The sequence below is a fragment of the Typopeltis vanoorti genome, chromosome 13, assembly GCF_054136105.1.
Source record: "Typopeltis vanoorti isolate ZY-2024b chromosome 13, IOZ_Tvanoo_1.0, whole genome shotgun sequence".
Taxonomy (NCBI): domain Eukaryota; kingdom Metazoa; phylum Arthropoda; class Arachnida; order Uropygi; family Thelyphonidae; genus Typopeltis; species Typopeltis vanoorti.
In genome coordinates, this window is record NC_143561.1 from 8,229,957 (window position 1) to 8,250,611 (window position 20,655).

Genomic DNA, 20,655 nt, shown 5'->3' on the forward strand with positions numbered 1-20,655 from the left:
TGCATACTCCTGGGAGAATGCATATTACACTTTGGGAAATGCTACTCTAGAGCAGTGCTTCTCAAACTAATGAATGTCAAGGCCCCCTTTGTAAAAATTTAAATATTTCATAGGTCCCCCCATTGAAAAAAAAAATCATGATACAGACATATATTATTATAATATTTATTGTATTTATATTCAGTACAGTTTATATTCAAGATTTTGCATTTGTAATCTTTTTTGTGCTTCTTATCAATACTTTTGAAATGAAACTTATATGAATAAGCATAAAAGTGCCGAAATATGCAAGAAGCAAAATTTGTGAACCAACACTGTGATTTTTTTCCATTAAAATATAAGAACAAAAAAGAAATAATAAATAATAGAAATTAAATACATTTCTTTTAAGATTAAAAAAAAAATACTTAGTCTTAAAACATTTTAAATTTGTTTTCATTATTTTATGGCCCCTAAGGGGGCTGCAGCCCACAGTTTGGGAAGCGCTGCTCTAGAGGACAAACTGCCTGAAGAACGAAATGGATTCTGAACAGGCAGATGCTGCATAGACTCAATCTTTACTTTAAAATTATTAATTGAAAAGAGAATTTCAGAAACACATGATTTATTTATTATGAAAAACCCTTTGATAAAATTAACAGACAAAAATTGTTTTTCATATCAGATGATTTAAATGTACCAAACCAACTCTTACAAGAAATATACACCAACATCATCAAATTCCTGACATGTATCCTCAGAGAAATATACACAGAAAATTAAATAGCAGTCAAATTAGAACAAGCATGAAGTATTGCAGTGTTGTATTCTATCATCTTATAATAAAGTTACACATGCAATCATTAAATAAATGTCAGAACGGTATAATATGAAACTAAGTTTTTTCAATTCCTTGATTTTTAAGGGCTTCTAAAATAGCTAATGTTGATATTGAATCAAATGCTTTTTCAAAATCAATAAATGCTAGACTTAATGATTTTAGGTATTCATCTGTCATTTCAATTATTTGTCTTATTACATATAATGATCAATGGTGCTGTACTTTTTTTCTGAATCCTGCTTGTTCAAGAGATTAGCAAAAATCTAGACTTTTGTGTTCTGGTGCTAATGATTTTTTTAAACTTTTGTATATTGTTGAAAGGAGACTGATAAGGCAGTAATTTTTTATATCTTCTCTGTCACCCTTTTTAAAAATTATAATAAGGATAGCATTGTTCCAACTCTTTGGTATTCTTTTCTGTTTTAGGCATAATGTATAAATTTTACTTAACATAGTAATGACTGGTGCATCATTTGCTTTCAGAACTATTATTGGTAATTCATCTTCATCTTGTGTCTTTCCATCATTTATGCTATCCATTGCATATCAAACTTCTTTTAAAACATCAGGGCATATTTCGTCATCTTCCATTTAGGATACTACATTTTTGTTTTCATATTGGTTTAAGTCTTAGGAATCTTCATGCAACTTGACATAAAAGGATCCTATTCTTCTTGTGATCTGTTCTTTGTCTTTGTGAAAAAATACAGCACTTTAAAAATATTCATTTAGATATCTAGGTTAGGATAAAGTTTTGAATTGCCGTTATTATAGGATGCATGAAATTTCTATTTACTTAAAAAAAAACAAATTGTATTTTTTCTGATAGAAAGAAGTTTGCTTAATTTCAAAAGTTTTTCTACTCGCATTTAGAATACGTTTTCAAAAGATGAAAAGAAATTGTTTTGAAAATAAAGTATTCAACTTAAGAAATGCATGGTTTTGTTAATCCAAAGCATAGAGAAATGCACAGAAAATTAACCTACCATTTGTGAGAGGAGCTCTTATGTGAAAAATACACTCATTGGGACCTGAAGATCTGATAGTAATTCACTCCACAAAACCTATTATACTTGTAAATATTGTAAACTGAAACTAGTAATATGTTGATTTCTTGTAATTTGTTCCAAACTCTTGACAGGAGACCCCCCCACACACACACAACATATAAAATAGGTATTTCTTACATGTATCTCCCCACAACACACAAAATAGGTACATGTATTTCTTACATGTACTTAATTTTAAAAATTAGAGGTTACTAAAGATTATTTAATAAATAGTTATAAAACAGCTTCAAGTACTTCAAGTACAAGACTGATGAAATCAGTAGGGGGTATTCATAACTTGCACTTGGAGTGATGGATATTAATTTCAGTTTGTTTAATTAATACTTCAGATTCAAAAATAACCAATTAAATAAACACAAAAATGCACTTCGTTTACATGGAACATCTCTATCAAACAGAAGATAAGCAAACATAACAAAAGATAAACAGAATATAACAGTATACTTATTATATAGGGGTGCTTAAGGATCAAACCTGTATAACTGAGAGGAGACCTCCACATAGCCTTTAAAGGAATGTGGAGAACCGACCAGGGCTTCTGACCTAATGTCCAATCCTCACCTTCTCGTGGTGCACCCTGTTAGGTATCTACCTGGATACTGAATGAACGAGGATGGGCTGGCAATTTGGGATTTAGCCAACCAAATTGTATTCTTATTGGTTAAACCACAATATTAAATGATGGTACAACGTGATAGAATTTCATGCCGGCTGGGGCGTTGCCCGGTTAAACAAGGCCCCCGTTGTTTTCACCAGGGCGAACAGCGAAAAGTCAGCTACTGGAACAAATCCTAAAACACACCACAACTCAATATCACCAGAATTGAAGATCAGTACTATCAACATAAGAAGCCTGAATGGTAAAGAAATGGAACTAGCTGAGGAATTAGATAAGTACCAGATTGACATAATAGGGGTGACTGAAACAAAAAAGACCAAAACTGGCAAGCTCTTTCTGAGCGATAAATACAAAATGTTATATTCAGGCAAAGAAATTCAAGGAAAAGAAGGAGTAGCCATAGTATTCAACACTAAATACGAGGCTAATCTTCTTGAATGGCAGTCAGTCTCAAGTAGAGTAATGTGGGCAAATATGAGAATGGGGAACTGGACAATGAGACTTATTTGTATGGTCCCACAGAAGGTTCTCCTAAGGTAGAAATGGAAGAATTTTTTGAGCCTTTAGATAAAGCAACTGACACAATGAAAAATGAAAAGTTGGTCCTTGTTGGGGATCTAAATGGCAGAAGTAGGAAATGATTGTCAGACATACAAAAATATTTTGGAAAAATTTGGAGAAAAGAGCAAAGCTAATAATAATGGCAGATACTTGTTGGATTTCTGCTCAGGACATGGACTGGTTATTACTAATGCCATCTTCCAACAGAAAAATGTGCACAAATTCACATGGAGAGAAGAGACAAGGAATAAGAAAAGTCTCATTGACTATATTATTGTTGATAGTGATGTTTTCTCTCTGGTGCAGGACACTAGAGTGTACAGAGGATTTGAAATTGCAAGTGATCACCATTTAGTCTTAAGCAGGATGACATTGAATTTCATATTGAAAAGAAGAACATGTAAGAAAGTTTTAAAACAAATAAAAGTTGAGCAGCTCTCAGATGTGAACTGTAGACCGAAATATGCAAACATTATTCAAGAAAAAATGAAAGAGTTTGAGAACAGAAATCAAACCTTGGAGATTCAGTGGCAAGCTCTGAAGAAAACATTGATTGATTCTGCCAGAGAGGCACGTGGTGAGGTTATCTGCAAGGATAGAAAAATCAGAACTCCCTGGTGGACACAGGAAGTTAAGGAGGCAGTGAAGGAAAAGAAGAAAGCATATCAGAAGTTCCTGTCAAATAAGTCAGCTTGTGCTCTTAGAGAATACAGAGACAAATGTAAGAATGCTAAACACTGTGTAAAACTAGCTAAACAAAAGTCATAGGAAGACTTTGGTAAGAATATAGAAAATAAATATCAAGAAGGTGGCAAGATATTCTGGAGGTTGTTGAAGAAGCTCAGAAATGAAGGAAAGAGTGCTGTAAAAGCAATTAGAGATGATAAAGGTGATATGAAAACTGGAGAAAAAAATATCCTTGAAGTATGGAGTAATTACTTATATAAATAGTAGAATGTATTGATTCTTCTACTTACCGTATAGCCAAATATGAGCTAAATTATTGAAATCTCACATAGGCAACTCTTGTTCCTTTCTAAAAAACTTGTCAGATTTTTAGAAAAATTAAAAAATGTCTCATTGCAACCTACAGATCTTATGGTGAGCTTTGATATAGAATCTTTATATACAAATGTACCTCTCAAGGAGACTTTAAAATTACTTGCTGACATCTTTCCAGAAGACATTATAAAACTATTCGATTTCATAATACACTCTGGATATTTCTTATGTCAAAACAAATTTTACTGTCAAGTAGAAGGAACGGCCATGGGAAGTCCTCTCTCTCCTGCTTTAGCCAACTTTTATTTAGAACATCTAGAAAACTTCCTCTTCTCATCTATTTTCCCTCAGCCATCCTTTTAGGTAAGATATATAGATGACATCTTTACTGTATGGCCGCACAACAAAGACTCATTATCTTCTTTTTTAAGCAGTATCATTTCCTTACATCATCATATAAAGTTTACTATGAAAATGGAAGAAAACAACCAGTTATCTTTTTTTTAGATGTTCTCCTCATCCAGTCACCTTCAAATACTCTTACAACTACAGTTTACAGGAAACCAACGTTCACAGGTCATTATATTCTTAAAGAATCAGCCCATCATTCTTGTCAAAAAACAGGAATCATAAAATGTCTAATCAGAAGAGCCAAAACTAATTGTTCTACTTCTAATTTTCTACAGAAAGAACTTTCTACTATCCAACAACACATGAAACTCAATGGCTTTTCCGAAAAGAGTACTCAACATCTCGATTCTTATAATCCACCACAAAACAACGAAGATTCATTACGTCGAGTTCCAATTCCTTACATCTCCGGGATTTCGGAACCTATCACAAGAATTCTGAAGAAATATGAGTTAACAGCTACATATTTACTTATTAACAAATTATCTTCCCATTTTCCTTCTCCTAAAGACAAACGCTCAACTATATCTCTTCCTGGAGTTTATCAAATTTCCTGCAACTGTGATCTCTCCTATTTTGGACAAACTGGACATTCTCTTGAAAAAAAAATCCAAGAACATCAATCCTCCATTCATCACAACAAACCTGAAAAATCTGGATTGGCTCAGCACAGGATGGAAACTAACCACAACATCCTTTGGTCAAAAACTCACCTCTTACATAGATCCCATTATAAATTTGAACATTTATTCAAAGAAAGCGTAGAGGCTTTACTCCATCATTCTAACCTGAATCGGAATGACTGTATATGTATATCAAAAATCTGGGAAAGTCTAATCAGGATAAGTCATTAATTCATATTAATTTTATGTTATTTAATATTATTAATTAATATCTTTATTTCAATCATGTCTCTGCTTAAAAATATTCCTTTTAATACTTAGTGATATAACATCACACGGCTTGTTCTATTCTTAAATGAACTATTGTTAGTATTCCACCTTGTATTTTTTTTTTAACTGTTCTTGTAGTGCCACTGAAGATGGTCAGCTATTTCCAGACCAAAATATTTGGTTAATTAAATATCTTTCTTGTGTTTATGTGCATATATTATTATAAACTTCAGTTAGCTTTGAACTGTAGCTACAGTCCATATTGAAGTTCTGTTGTTAAGCAGCTGTGTGCGTCTGATTTCACAAGTGTGCCAATATCGGATAGCAATAGCTACCGGACTATTTCAGCTCTGCTATCCGATATTGGCACACTCCTGAAATCAGACGCACGCAGCTGCTCAACAATAGAACTTCAACATGTACTGTAGCTACAGTTGAAAGCTAACTGAATTTTATAATAGTAGTTTTTATAGTGATACAATGTTTCTTAAAATGTTTATTTGCTTTCTATGTTCTCATGCCTGAAGAAGTCAGACAATCTGATGAAACATGTTGCGTTTTGAATAAATTTAATTGTTATTCTAGTCTTGGTTATAGTCAGTATATATAAATATGAACATATCCCAATTCCGAGTTAATACTACAAATTGTTATATATATATATATATATATATATATATATATATCACATGCCAGCCTGGCTGGCCAAGCAGTTAGCATATCCACTCTCCAGCCAAGAGGTTGCAGGTTCAAATCCTGCCATGGGCATGGATATTTGTGATTGTCTTTGGAAATACTAGTGGTTGTGGTCGCCGGTAGATGCTGTTGGTGTAGTTGTGGTCAGTTGGTGGATTGAGTCGCGGAGACAGAGCTATAGAGCAGGTGCCCTCCTTCGATGAGTCTTTGGATTCCCTGGAGGTGTCTAATAATAATAATAATAATATATACAGGGTGTTCGGGATAAATTTGACATATTTATAATTAATTATATTTTTCCGTAAGTTACATGTATTAACACACACTTCTCTTCATTTAAAAGTTTGGACCCTTCTTCATTCATATACAAGATGTCAGAAAGGATGGATAGCTGGAACCCACCTGAATCATGGAAGAGAATAACTTGTATCATGATGATTCGTGCCCGCCATCAAAATAAGGATATTACGACTGCTGCCCAATGCTCCCTGAATACAGTAAAAACAATCAGGCATGAACTAGAGACTTGCAATGGTGACTACGAGGATGTAGCAAGAAGAAAGATCCCTAGCAGACGATCTGATTGCGTTCGTACAGCAGAATTCCTCGCAAATCTGCAGGAACAGGTGTTGAAGAACCCTGGCATTGGAATTCGGGCTTTGTTCGTGGAGTTGCTAACTGTAGTCAAGCCCTGGATAACAAGGGTAGCCAATGGTAGGCCGTATGTATGGCAGCAGGATTCGGCCCCTTGCCACACCTCTGGGAAAAGTCAAAAATGGTTGTCTGAAAATTTCTACGACTTCACCAGTCCAAATGTTTGGCCTCCAAACTCCCCAGACCTTAACCCCATGGATTATTTTGTATGGGGCGCAGTTGAAAAAGACACCAATCGCACTTCCAGTAATACAAAAGCCCAGTTAATGGATAAAATTAAAACAGTTTTTGCGGCCCTTCCCAGGGAGACTGTAGCATCAGCTTGTTCGAGGTTCCGAAGCAGAATTGAAGCTGTGATCGATGCTAATGGTGGTTATTTTGAGTAAATCTTGTTGATAGTATTGTAATTAACTCTGCCTGTAATGTTTTTTTGTCAATTCATTAAATTTAATAGATACAAAGAAGATTTTCTTTTTCCTTACGAAACTGTCAAATTTATCCCGAACACCCTGTATATATATATATCTAAGAAATCTAATGAAGAAGTGCTTAAGGAAGTAAATGAACCCCAAATACTTATAAAGACATTAATAACAAGAAGAGACAGATGTATTGGACATCTCTTACGACATGAAAGTCTGACAAGAAGAATAACAGAAGGCAAAATCAAAGGAAAAAGAGAAAGAAGAAGACCAAGGAAAAGATACTTTGATCAAATAAAACAAAGCACTAGACTAAAAGCACACTATGAAATAAAGAAGAAAGCAGACAGAAGAGAAGAATGAAAGGAATTGCTTCTGAGCTACCAGTCATAAGACTGATGCAATAGAAGATATATATATATATATATCGAGTCCAGTTGATACATGTGGTCTATACTCTGTAAGCAAACAGATAATAACCCAAGTATTGATTGTACATCATCCAGACTGTATACTGTCAGTGGCATGTGAAGAACTTAGGACTTCAAAACATATGTAGTCTTTAGCCAATATTATCAATGACATATAATGGAAATGTGACAGTGCCATCTCAGCCAAGAAACAGGAATCACCAAGAAACACCAAGGGCCATATGGAAATCTTGACATTCTGATGTCAAAATGATCAAGAGTTAAAACCCTACTGGGATTCAGGTTAATACTGTAAAAGATCTACATAGTCTTGGTTTCTATGAAAACTACACATAAGTCAAACATGAACTGAAACTGTGCAGAACATCACATCTTGTTTGTAGAACATGCATTCTGTGATGTGGAGCAGTGAATCATACTATGCTCTTTTCTGGTCAAATGGATGAATAGTATAGTTATGGTGGATGCCTAGAATTGCCCTCATGGAAGTGTGTCGTGACGTTCTATTTTCATGTTATGTTCTAAATCCGCCATCTTGGTTCAAGTCACTCTTATCAATATAACAACTAATTGCAAATTGATCACCGATCCAAAAGTAGGGAAATTTATAATTATACTGCGCCACCCTATTTTTAGATTAGTCTATATAAAATAGTAGGATCAATTCTTAATTAAGTTAGCAGTCTCCTCATTTATTTAGGCTGAATTATTTACTATTCCACTTGGGGTTCCTGCAAGATTCGAATATTTATGAACGGTGCAATAAAAGGGAGTTCAGGCAAACACAATATTTAGATTAACAAAATAAAACATTTAATATACGATATATAGCAAATACATGAATTCTACTTTTAAATGAAACAATGCAAATAACTTAATACATCTTGCTAAGTCACTCATTCCAATTCAATGTTCTAAGCTTTAGCATACAATTCACTGCTTCAAAATTACAAGTTTTCTTAACTCAAGTTAGTAAAACAAGACTTCTTATTTGATCAGTCTACACACATCTATCAGTTGTACTTAATGTTTAAATTCACAGCAGGCACTAATCAAGGTAGACAATATTCCAAGCAATCTTATTTCGGACCTTGAACTTCGAAGATACGCTATAGTTAATATTAGAATGAATAAACATGTATGACTACTCTTACCAGATACAATCTTCAATACATCAATTTATTGCGAGCACACTTATGAATTAACTTATTTGAGCTGGCGGAACACATTAAATAAAATTCTCCAACGCTTTAACTGAACTACTGTTAATCGCGCTTCACTACTCTAAACAACAGCGATAAGGCACTGATATCCTTCCTTGTTTACTTTCCTGCAATTAGTTAAATTCATTATAATTCTTCTCAGGGCAACATAGAATTAAGACGTAATCGTAAATTAACTGGAACTAATCAGAATTTCCCATTGAATGTCCAGTTCTTTATTTATCCGATTACGACATCAATTTTCCTCTATAACAACAGCTGATTTCACTTGCAGCTGAGTATAAGATTCACTACGTTTCTTGCTTACTTCTAAACACTATGCTCTTGAATTTCTGCCCTAAAGAATTTACAATTTTCTTTCACTTCCTTGCTTATATCCTACTTTCCTTCAGGCTCCGCAAAACTCTTCCCTTTTCTTTCTATATAATTCTTATTGCTCTCCTTTCTCCTTTCTGGTTCCAAGGTCATGCACTCTTCGACTCATGCTTGTTTATTTCATGCGTCTCCATAACAACGCACGAACGCAAACATTTCGCTAATGTAATACAACGCTCTACTACTACATAAGTGATTACATAACGTTAAATTTTCATTACGTATACAATTATTTATAATACACTTTTCGTTACTTTACATATATATTTTAGTTGTCATAAATTTCTACACATATTATTATTTAATAAATTAATAGTAGGTTAAGTTTAGAATAAATATTTAAATAGTAATCCTTAATTAAGGAACAATAAACAATTCTTATACAAATTATGATTAATATATAATAAGCAATGTTAAATGTGAATGAAAAAAAATAAATTACACAACATAGTTTCATTCACAATTTAACATAGGCTCACCCTTCCTTTAAAAAAAAAATTTTTGTTATAAGAAAAAAATTTTTTTTTTATATACTAGGCTCCTTCATGGAAGGACTGGATTACATATTTCCTTTCCGATTCCTCAAGTAGTACCTAGTTTGACTGAAACTTGGTTCCTTATTATGTTTAGCATATTTATTCTCTTTCACATTCTCATTAATTTTTTTATTACTATCATTATCAATTTCTGCGTATCTTCTATGTCTGCAGTATGGGATCGTCTCTTCTGAATTAAATTCACGTTTTCTATTACCAGAAATAAGTTTTAGCTGTTTCATAACTTGGTGATTTGTTTCATTATACAGATTGGTTATTTTACCAAAATTGACTTCAACTGTTATCTCACTATTAGTGGCAATTTCTGCTTTAGGCTTTGTCACTACCACTTGTTGTTCATCCGTGACAAGAGGTGTGTCAGACTGAATGTGCACATGAGAGTTATCATCACTATCTCTTTTAGATGATTGATTCACAGCCGACTTTTCTTTAGTAGATGGTCCTGATTCAGGTGGCAATCTAAACTGTTTTGTTTGCTACTTAGTCTTATTACAATCATGAATTTCATTTCTTCTGGTATATCTGCTCTTGTTCATCAGGGATATTCTCTTCTTAGAAAAGTCACAAGAAAATTGATATCTTGCTAAGAAGTTTGTTCCCAAGATAATGTGAGAACTTAGATTGGAAGTAGTGGGGACAACAAGTAGGTCTTGCCACACGTACAGTCCAAATTCTGGTAGGTATATTCTTGCTCGAAGCTTTTCGTATGCCACAGAGTTTGAGTCTGAGAGAGAAGTAATTCTTACAGGTTGTCTCAGCTTGGCAGTGCTCTTCCACAGTTTATTCTTCAAGGTTAGGAAATAATCCATTCTGATTGTAGAGGCATTGCATCCTCTATCCAGTAAGATGTCGCATTTAGAGCCCAGGATATCACCTCTAATTCTCATCATTCTCTCATTAGATGCTTGATATTTCTGAATTTTGTTATTTCTCCTGTGAGTCATATATCCAAATTTTGAGTTCCATCTGTTGTTATAGTAGTTTTTCTTGTTATGGAAACAGTTCCTAGCATAATGTCCAACTTTGTTGCAATTATAACATTTAACAGGATTTCTTTGTTTTATGTCTGTCTTGGATTGAGAAATAGCAGACATTTGTTGTCTAACATCATTTAATCCTCGGATTACCTTATCTAGACTACTTAAAATAGGTTGACTTTGTTTTTCAACTTCATGTTTGATCATCTCATTAATTTTATTTGTAGTGGGGTGTTGATTTTCTTGAGATTTCAAGGTAATAGTCGACAATTGCTTTATAACTTCATCAAGACTACTTAATATTGGCTGATTCAATTTATTCACCTCCTGGTGAATTAAAGTTTTTACTTCTGTCATCAGTTTCTTGTCCAATTGCTCTTTATTTTCAGTCATGCAGTTCACACTACTTAAATTTTCTCCAATATTCTCTGCCTTTCCTTTTTCAACCTTACTTCTCTTTTCTGTTTCTGATTGGTTGAAGGAAGTGTCAGTCTTATTCACAAGATTTACATTGGTTGAGGGATGAAGGTCTCCTAATATTTGTTCTCTTTCCTTGACAGTTTTGACACACTCTTCTAAGGTGGAAATTTTCCTCTTATAGGCTGTTTCTCACAGTTCTTGCCTAAGACCTTGTCGGAATTGTTGGAATACAGCCCAATCCAAGTGAGGTTTATCTTCACTAGTAACATTCAAACTGTTGGCCAATGTTAATAAACGATTGTGAAAATCAGTAACAGTCTCTTTATCCTTTTGAATAATTTTCTGTAATTTCCATAAATTAGGACCTACACTTCTAAGTTTACAAAATTGGGATAACAAAGTTTCCTTAAATTTGGAATACTCAAAAGTTTCCCGAAGTATTGGAGAAGAATATAAAAATGTTTTTGCTTTACCTATTAATTTACATCTAATCAAAACTAGCAATTGAAAATCAGTCCAACTTGCTATTTCTCTAAGTTTTTCAACATAGGTAAAGAAAAATAGTACATCATCCAATTCTTCACCTGAAAATTGGGGAAAAACCTGTTGCGGGTTTACCGTATGAAAGAATTCACTATCGTTCATTTCAGAGCTTGATGTAATAGCCATAGTGATTAATAAATTACTAATTCAATTAATATAATCTTTCTACTTTAAAATAAACTTTTATTTTTGCCTGACTCCAGATTATAACCAGTTCATTGTGATTTATTTAATTTACTTTCTAAAATTTCTTTACTTTCTAAAATTTAATTAATTTCAAGAATTAATTTAACAACTTATAGTTGTTAAATTAATTCTTATCGATTAAATCACATCCTGTCGACTGCACCATTTGTCGTGACGTTGTTTTCTTCATGTTCTGTTCGAATCCACCATCTTGTTACAAGTCACTTTCACCTAAATAAACACAACTAATTGTAAATTGATCACTAATCCAAGGGTAGAGAAATTTATAATTATACTGCGCCACCCTATTTTTAGATTAGTCTATATAAAATAGTAGGATCAATTCTTAATTAAGTTAGCAGTCTTCTCATTAGGCCGAATTATTTATTACTCTACTTGGGGCACCCGCAAGATTCGAATTTTTTATGAACAGTGCAATAAAAGGGAGTTCAGGCAAACACAATATTTAGACTAACAAAATAAAACATTTAATGTATGATATATAGCAAATACATGAATTCTACTTTTAAATGAAACAATACAATTAACTTAATACATCTCACTAAGTCAATCATTACAATTCAATGTTCTAAACTTTAACATACAATTCACTGCTTCAAAATTACAAGTTTTCTTAACTCAAGTTAATAAAATAAAACTTCTCATTTGATCAGTCTGCACACATCTATCAGTTGTACTTAATGTTTAAATTCACAGCAGGCACTAATCAAGGTAGACAATATTCCAAGCAAACTTATTTCGGACCTTGAGCTTCGAAGATACGCTATAGTTAATGTTAGAATGAATAAACATGTATGACTACTCTTACCAGATACAATCTTCAATACATCAATTTATTGCGAGCACACTTATGAATTAACTTATTTGAGCTGGCGGAACACATTAAATAAAATTCTCCAACGCTTTAACTGAACTACTGTTAATCGCGCTTCACTACTCTAAACAACAGCGATAAGGCACTGATATCCTTCCTTGTTTACTTTCCTGCAATTAGTTAAATTCATTATAATTCTTCTCAGGGCAACATAGAATTAAGACGTAATCGTAAATTAACTGGAACTAATCAGAATTTCCCATTGAATGTCCAGTTCTTTATTTATCCGATTACGACATCAATTTTCCTCTATAACAACAGCTGATTTCACTTGCAGCTGAGTATAAGATTCACTACATTTCTTGCTTACTTCTAAACACTATGCTCTTGAATTTCTGCCCTAAAGAATTTACAATTTTCTTTCACTTCCTTGCTTATATCCTACTTTCCTTCAGGCTCCGCAAAACTCTTCCCTTTTCTTTCTATAAAATTCTTATTGCCTCCCTTTCTCCTTTCTGGTTCCAAGGTCACGCACTCTTCGACTCGTGCTTGTTTATTTCATGCGTCTCCATGACAACCGATAAACGTAAACATTCTCGCGAATGTTACATTAGGCTATACAACTAGATTCAGTTATTACATAACGTTAAACTTTCACAAACAAGAATAAATAGAATATTTGCATTTCAATAAATGCGTAGTTAAATTACAAATACAAGTTCTTATAATATTGACATAACAATAAATAAAATAACTTATTAATATTTAATACAGTCTTTTCATTATTCATACATATATCTTTGATTAAATAATTAAATATTAGACAAAATTAAGCAGTTATATGAATATTAAATTTTAAAATAAGTTATATACATTAAAAAATATTTACAAGTCTAGCCTTAGTGATTGAAGATCATGTTGGATTCTGAAGCAAATAATAATTCCTCTAATCTCTACATAATCAGAATCCAACAAGTGTATTATCCAAACTAGGATTTTTGATGGCAGAAATTTAATGGTTCAGAGCTGTTTTTCCTGCTGTAATCAGATGTTTGGCTGACTCCTGGAAGGATGAATGCCCACAGATATGCAAACACTCGTAATAATGCAGTGCTTCCTACATTTTGCTAGTTTTTCTGGAACAGATCCCTGTCTCTTTCATTATGACAGTGTACAATAACATACTATATGTGTTGTTGCTGTGTGAAAAAAACGACTGCCCTAGAGAGAATCCCAGTCTTTCAGACTGATAGAACAACTTTGAACCAACTAAAATGTAGCCTTCTTCATTCAGTATAGATTGGTGGTCACATTGCAGGAAAAAATGGTCAGTCTTCTCAGTTTCTGTTACATGTGCACACTTTCAAAATACTGAGATCCTGTAGATAATGCCTTTCTCTATTTCAACTATTGAGCTAGGTATTCCCAGTTGATTATGCCAATGTTACATTTCTTCATATATATACCTTATGGTTATCCTTGATAGCTTCTTTTGCTTTCCTCTTTTTCTTTGATTGTCCTTCAGTTCTAAGAAAAACGACCTGTTTTCAGAATTAGGTATCTGGCATGTGACCAATTGAGCAAAATTGATGGTGGTTAATTGCTTCAGTATTAGTGCAGCTAGAATCAAAATGCTTATATGAGTTCCTTTTTTTTTTCTTAACCCCCCCCTCCCCAGTAAATATTAAGAATTTTTCAAAAGCAGTGGAGCTGATGGTATTTTTCTTGTTTTTTTCAGGTACCTGTGGTGTGTGTTCTGTGTTTATGCAACCATATTAACTTGGGATGACAACATATTTTCTTGTCAGTGTCAGCATTTGCTGAGAGATAACTATAAAGTTAGAAGAAAATGGTTGACATTTTCCAAGGTTACTTCATCTACCTTCATGACATACAGTGAATCATCTGGAGTAGATTGGTTTACACTTGTACCATTTCTTTCCTTGCTTCTGTAATTCCCTATCAGCCATATGTAATATTATACATTCAACAATCGAAATGGATATGAAGTGAACAATAGAGTTGAAATAACTTGAAGAAGGCATGCATACAATCAGCCATTTGGCACAAAGTCTGATCAAGTTTCCAGAATCCATGATATACGGATTCCATCACATTAATACTTAATTGCAAGGATTAATGTACTTGCAATTAAGGGTAGATGGAATGATGTTTTTAATATTGAAAATGATTGACATTTCTAAGGTCAGAAATCTTATTTCCATCTACCTTACAAGTACTGAATATAACTAAAGCTATATGGTGGAAACTTACTTAATCGGCTTTTGTGGCAAACAGAAGATTTGAATCTGCAGCCTATGTAATGTCAGTATAATAAGATTTAATAATGAATGTTAATTATTGCTCCTGAAATGAAGCACATTAAGGTAATTAAGATTGTAAGAGTAACACTTACAAAATGATTAACTTTAAGAAAATTCATATAATGATTATCATTAAATATTATTTTACTTCCCCCCATAGGGTGGAGGATGTGGACTGATGGGTAGATTGAAAAAGCTGGAAGAAATAGTTTTTGGAATGTCTTCAGTATTGAATGTTCCACTTACTGTGAAAATGAGAACAGGCATTCATGAAAACAAACATTTAGCTCATAATGTTATCAGCCAAATTCAGAAATGGGGAAGTGCAGTTGATCTCATTACAGTAAGTATCCAAATTAAACTTTTATTGATGCCTGTGTATATTTATATATAGTTTGATTGTTTAAAAAAAAAAAAAAAAAAAAAAGATGATGATGAAACTGACTTGTGTTAGGCAAATTACATCTCATTGTACTGCCTCATCATTTCAATTTTTAAAATATTTTATGGGATATTATTTTATGCAAAAACTGGTAAGATGGCCAAAAAAAAAGTTCAGTTATCATCATCATTTTTTGGTGTCTATCTTGAAAGAGTATAACAGATATAATGAGAGTCCAGTGGGTTAAAGTTTCATAACTAGGTTTCATTCAGCTCTCACATTTCAGTCTGCTAAAGCACTTTTTATTATATATACTCACCTATATCTTGGTCTTCTTCTGGACATTTTTGTATGATATGTATGTATCTATTTGTGTGTGTGGATTTTCTGTAAACCTTTCTCGGTTTACAAAAAAACCTTTTCTAGATACTCTAATCACACATCTGCCATAGAGCAAATGTGTGATTAGAATATCTAAAAAAGTAGGCTATTGTTATTTCCTTTTTGTATAGTAACTGGATTTTATGGTGCTGTTGACATGGAGGAGGAAAGAATAATGTGTCTGAGCCATGTGGCCAAATATATAGAGAGCGTTTGAGAATGGCAGTATCAAGAGCATGTTTTTGAAAATACCCCATATAGAAATTGGCCAGGGGAAAGGAGAGACATGGATGTACCAGAATTTTAAAGAAATATGATTTCTGTACTGCTTTCAAACCTCATTTGAAGCTGGCTTCTCTTCTGTGTTCTCCTAAGGATCTACTTCCTCCCCTTCTGTTTCAGGTTTGTACAAGGTTCCTTGTTCTTGCAACTTATCATATCAATGGTCAAACTAAAAGATCTGCCAAACTCCACTTTGATTGTTGTTGTCGTCCAGTCCAGAATAGACACCCTTCATGGAATTTGGGTATGCCAGAGCCCCGTTAGCCAGCAATTTTCAGGGTTCTCTCAGGCCTTCACAGCTACCATATCGGCTCAGGGTCCTCGAAGTCCCCACTATGTTAAGTTTTACATTAATATTAAGTTTTACATTAATATTTTGCATTGTATTGTAGCAGCAGTTGTGTGACAAAATTAAGGAATAATGCATTTCCAAGTATCATAAAAGCATTAGCTAACATTCTGCGTTTCCAAGCATTCCATAAAGTTCTTGAATGTATTTAGGAATAAGGATCCTAATGTTGAGCAAAGCATTGAAAAGTTGCATCCTTAGAAAATGCTATTCAATGCTATAGAGATGTGTATGTATATGTGCAAAAACTACCTTGTGATTTTCTAAACAGTTAAAACTTATATTACCACCTATTCGGTCATGAATAATAAAAATCTCTAAATTTTTTTCATTTCCAATCCTTTTTAATTGTGATTGTGGTCTGTTTGAAATGCATCTTGGTATTGAACAAGTAAGTTATATCAATCAATTTAATCACGTTCATTGTTTCATTACATCAGATAGTGTCTGTTAAGAATGTATATCGAATCATGTTTGTTTTTATCCACCAGTAGAGTAATTGCCTGTTTGGAATGCATTACACTGAAGCCTGCTATATTAATGCTCAATTCAGTGTGGTATTATTTAGTACTTAATATTTTTGGCATGCATTAAATGCACTATTTGAGATATTGTTGTGTGTATGTGCATGTACATGTACACTGCTTGGAAAGAAGTCAGTGAACACACGCACGAGCAGGGTGCATTGTGCCATGTAACGAGTCACGTGTTTGTAGCCAGTATAAATTGGAGGAATATGATGCTTCCAAATCAGTGCAACTGTGTCTGAGTGAAATGGCTGCAAGAAGTGAATTGATGGAGTTTGAAAGTGCCATTGTAATAGGATGCCATGTAACAGACCTATCTATTTAGTAAATTGTTGACAAATTGGGCTATCCCAAGTCAGCAGTGATTAATACCATACTGAGATGGAAATGCAGGGAGTTAACTGCAAGTGCTACCCAGATGACCCATCACACTCACTGAATATGACCATAGGGTGCTATAAAGCATAATATGTAAAAAACCGCCATTTGTTGGCTGACGCATGAAATGCGAAATTCTAGGCATCGACTGGAACATGAATCTGCACAAAAACATTCAGAACCAAGGCCACAACATGGGTTTTCATTATAGGACTGCAATATGCAAGCCTCACATTAACCAAACAAACATGCAGCATCGTCTTCAGTGGTTCAAAGAGCATGTATAGTGGGATGTGAAAGCTTGGAAGCTGTGTTATGGAGCAACGAATCATGGCTACACCCTCTGTCGAGCAGATGGACAGTGTCGCAGATACCTGGTGAACCTTTCTTACTAGAGTATGTAATCCAAATATGAAATTTGGAAGTGATGTTGTGATGGTATGGTCCTGTTTTTTCTGGTTATAGGGGCATTCACCCTATAACAGTCCAGGACCTCATTGCATGCCTACAGGAAGAATGGTCCAAACTTCTAATTGATCGCTATTGTACGCTCGTGGAAAGTATGCCCTGTAGGATTGCTGCGGTCATCACAGTGAAAGGTCCTACATTTTAAGGTGGGTGCCATATCTGTGTGTTCCTCACACTGTGGTGTCATATTGTTATCATGAAATCATGTTATTGTTAGTTTTTTAATTTGAACTATTAGTATTTTTTCATGTAACTTGAAAATAAATGTCATGTTTATTATCTAATTTGTTAACATATTTTAGTTGCATGGTAGGTCCAGAGAGCAGCGTTATACCAAGCTAGCTGATTGGGATTACATTAATGAATGTGCAAAAGTTGCCCATCCTATTCCTCTTTTTGGTATGTTCTTTTTTTCTAAATTAATCTTTGTAGGTTGATATTTTTAAGAGCCATATATTATTATAATAACTCCAATGTCAAAGCTAGTTGTTTGTCCTGACAGTCATTAATTCTTGCTATGAATACTTGATTGATAAGTAATTGTTTTTCCAGTTTTAAAGGCTATATATTTTAATATAGACTATAAAGATTTATACAGGTTGGCCGAGTGGATAGCATATTTGCTCTCCAGCCAAAGGGCTGTGGGTTCGAATCCCGCCGTGGGCATTGATGTTTGTGATTGTCTGTGGAAATACCAGTGGTGGTGGTAGGCGGTAGATGACATTGGTGTAGTTGTGGTCAGTTGTGATTGAATGGTGGAGATGGAGTAGTAGACCTGGTGCCCTCCCTCGATGAGTCCTTGGACTCCCTGGAGGTGTCAAATAATAATAATAATATTTGAATCAGGATTTTCTGTTTTAATAATTATAATCAAAGATAAGTTGGACTCATCTGTCATGTAGTGAGTGAGAATACTTTCATGCTTTTTACCATAGTAAGAATTGGTATCATCTTATTAATTCATAGCATAGTATATATGCTTATAATTCTTCTTCATTTATCACATCTAATTCAAATTCTGAAATTTCCTCTTTCTTTCTAACATTTAGCTTGCTCATATTGCTGTTTGATAGGAAGTCTATACATTCCAGAAGTTAAAAGTCATAAATCACTTTCTTTCTTGAGCTGGGAACTAGTTTCCCCAATGTTGTAAAACGATTGTTAGGTTCTTGAGCTAAACCAGTCCAGAAAGTTCTGTTTAAAATATAATCAAATTGTAATATTTTGCATTTCTAATGAAGAATAGAAGAAAACAATGCTACAGTGCTTTGTTAAATACTAAGTAACAAAACAAAAATAAATGCAAAAATAATTGTATTTGACTTTTGCTTTATTATGTGAAGTGGTTTAATCTAAACACATAAGACAGTTTTTTTTTATTACATAGGTAATAAACTTAAAACTAAAAATTTGAACAAATATAATATGCTGGCTTCCTCTTGTGAAACAAATGATACAAATATAATAGACAATTATGGGATAGACATCACGCAGAGAATGGATGCTGTTGAAGAGGTATTGGTATTGAAGAGACAGAAGTGCTTGGCAATGGAAACAGTGGTAGTGTGAGAGCTGAAAAGAGAATGGGAATGCAAAAGGAACAGAGAAACCGGGAGGGGGATCCCAGGTGGACAGGGGAGACATGGCATAGAGAGAGTGGATGCTGGAAGTAGTAGTGAATGTATGTATGGGGATGATCAGCATAGAAATGGAATAGATCAGGATCTGGGTGGGGAAGTCAAGACTGAGCGGGGTTTCACACTTTCCTCCAGTTGGTGAGAGTGATCATGAAGTGATCACCTGGGTTGTGGCTAGCCATGTGCAGACTTCTGTGAAGAAAGGATATATGTGAAAGTACAAGGACGGTGATTATGACATGCTTAGGAGACAGCTTTGAGCTATAGCATGGAATGAGGAGTCGAGCGGTAAGGAAATAAATGCTGCTTGGGAACTGACAAAGAAATACATAACAGCATCAATGTGTAAATATATTCCCAAGGTCAAAAGGTTGAATAAGATAGGTGTAAAATGGATGATTGAGAGGTTTAAGCATGAAATGTGATGGAGAAGAAGGCACTTTGGAAGCAATACAAGATGAATAATGATAATAATTAGTTATATAAAGAATGTAAAGAACAAGCCAGGAAAGTGACTCAGTTTATAAAGACAACAAAAGTGTAGCATGAGCAGAAATTAGCTTCTTCTTCTTGGCTTCCCTTATTAGGCAATTGTTTGCCTGTAATATTTTCAAGGGTTTAAAAAGTCTTCTACCCATCTCCTCCTGGGTCTTCCTCTTGATCGGTGTCCCTTTGGTTTATATTTCCAGGCAATATTTGGCCGTCTGTCCTCATTCATTCTTTCTATGTGGTTTTCTAGTTCTTTTTATAGTTTGTGATGTCGTCTGTTATGTTACTTATGGATAACGGGTTTCTTATTCCTTCATTTCTTATCTTGTCTATTCTTTTGTAGCCTGCAAGTGGTCTTAGGAACTTCATTTCTGCAGCCTCCACTTGTCTTTTATCTCATTCTCCCCAAGTCCATGTTTCACTGCCATATTTCAGAATTGGTTTGGCTATTATTTTATATAGTTTTATTTGGGTTGTTGTTCTAGATATCTGTTTGCTGAAGTGTCTATTCAGTTACAATGACTACTAGGAATTTTTGCTTTTTATATGCAATGTCGATTTCTCCATTGGGGCTTATTTAATTTGCTAGATATTTAAATTTGTTCACTTGTTCTATTACTTTGATGTGGTTTGCATCTTTTGATTTCTTTACCTTGAAATGCTATAGATTTTGTTTTATTTATTGAGATCTTCATGTCATACTTCTTCTTGAGTATTCTGTAATTGAGCAGGGTCTTCTTTTA

The 20,655-nt window shown here is 33.8% G+C and overlaps 1 protein-coding gene across 2 annotated transcripts in view; it reads left to right on the forward strand.

The window, feature by feature from the left end:
* The window catches only part of Dus3 (Dihydrouridine synthase 3), a 149,603-nt gene that overhangs the window by 72,296 nt on the left and 56,652 nt on the right, over nt 1–20,655 (forward strand). For both annotated transcript variants that reach the window (XM_090402404.1, XM_090402405.1), the window contains exons 6-7: nt 15,180–15,362; nt 18,089–18,185. In XM_090402404.1, the coding sequence (XP_090258530.1) occupies nt 15,180–15,362; nt 18,089–18,185 (280 nt within the window). The remainder of the gene's footprint in view (nt 1–15,179; nt 15,363–18,088; nt 18,186–20,655) is intronic.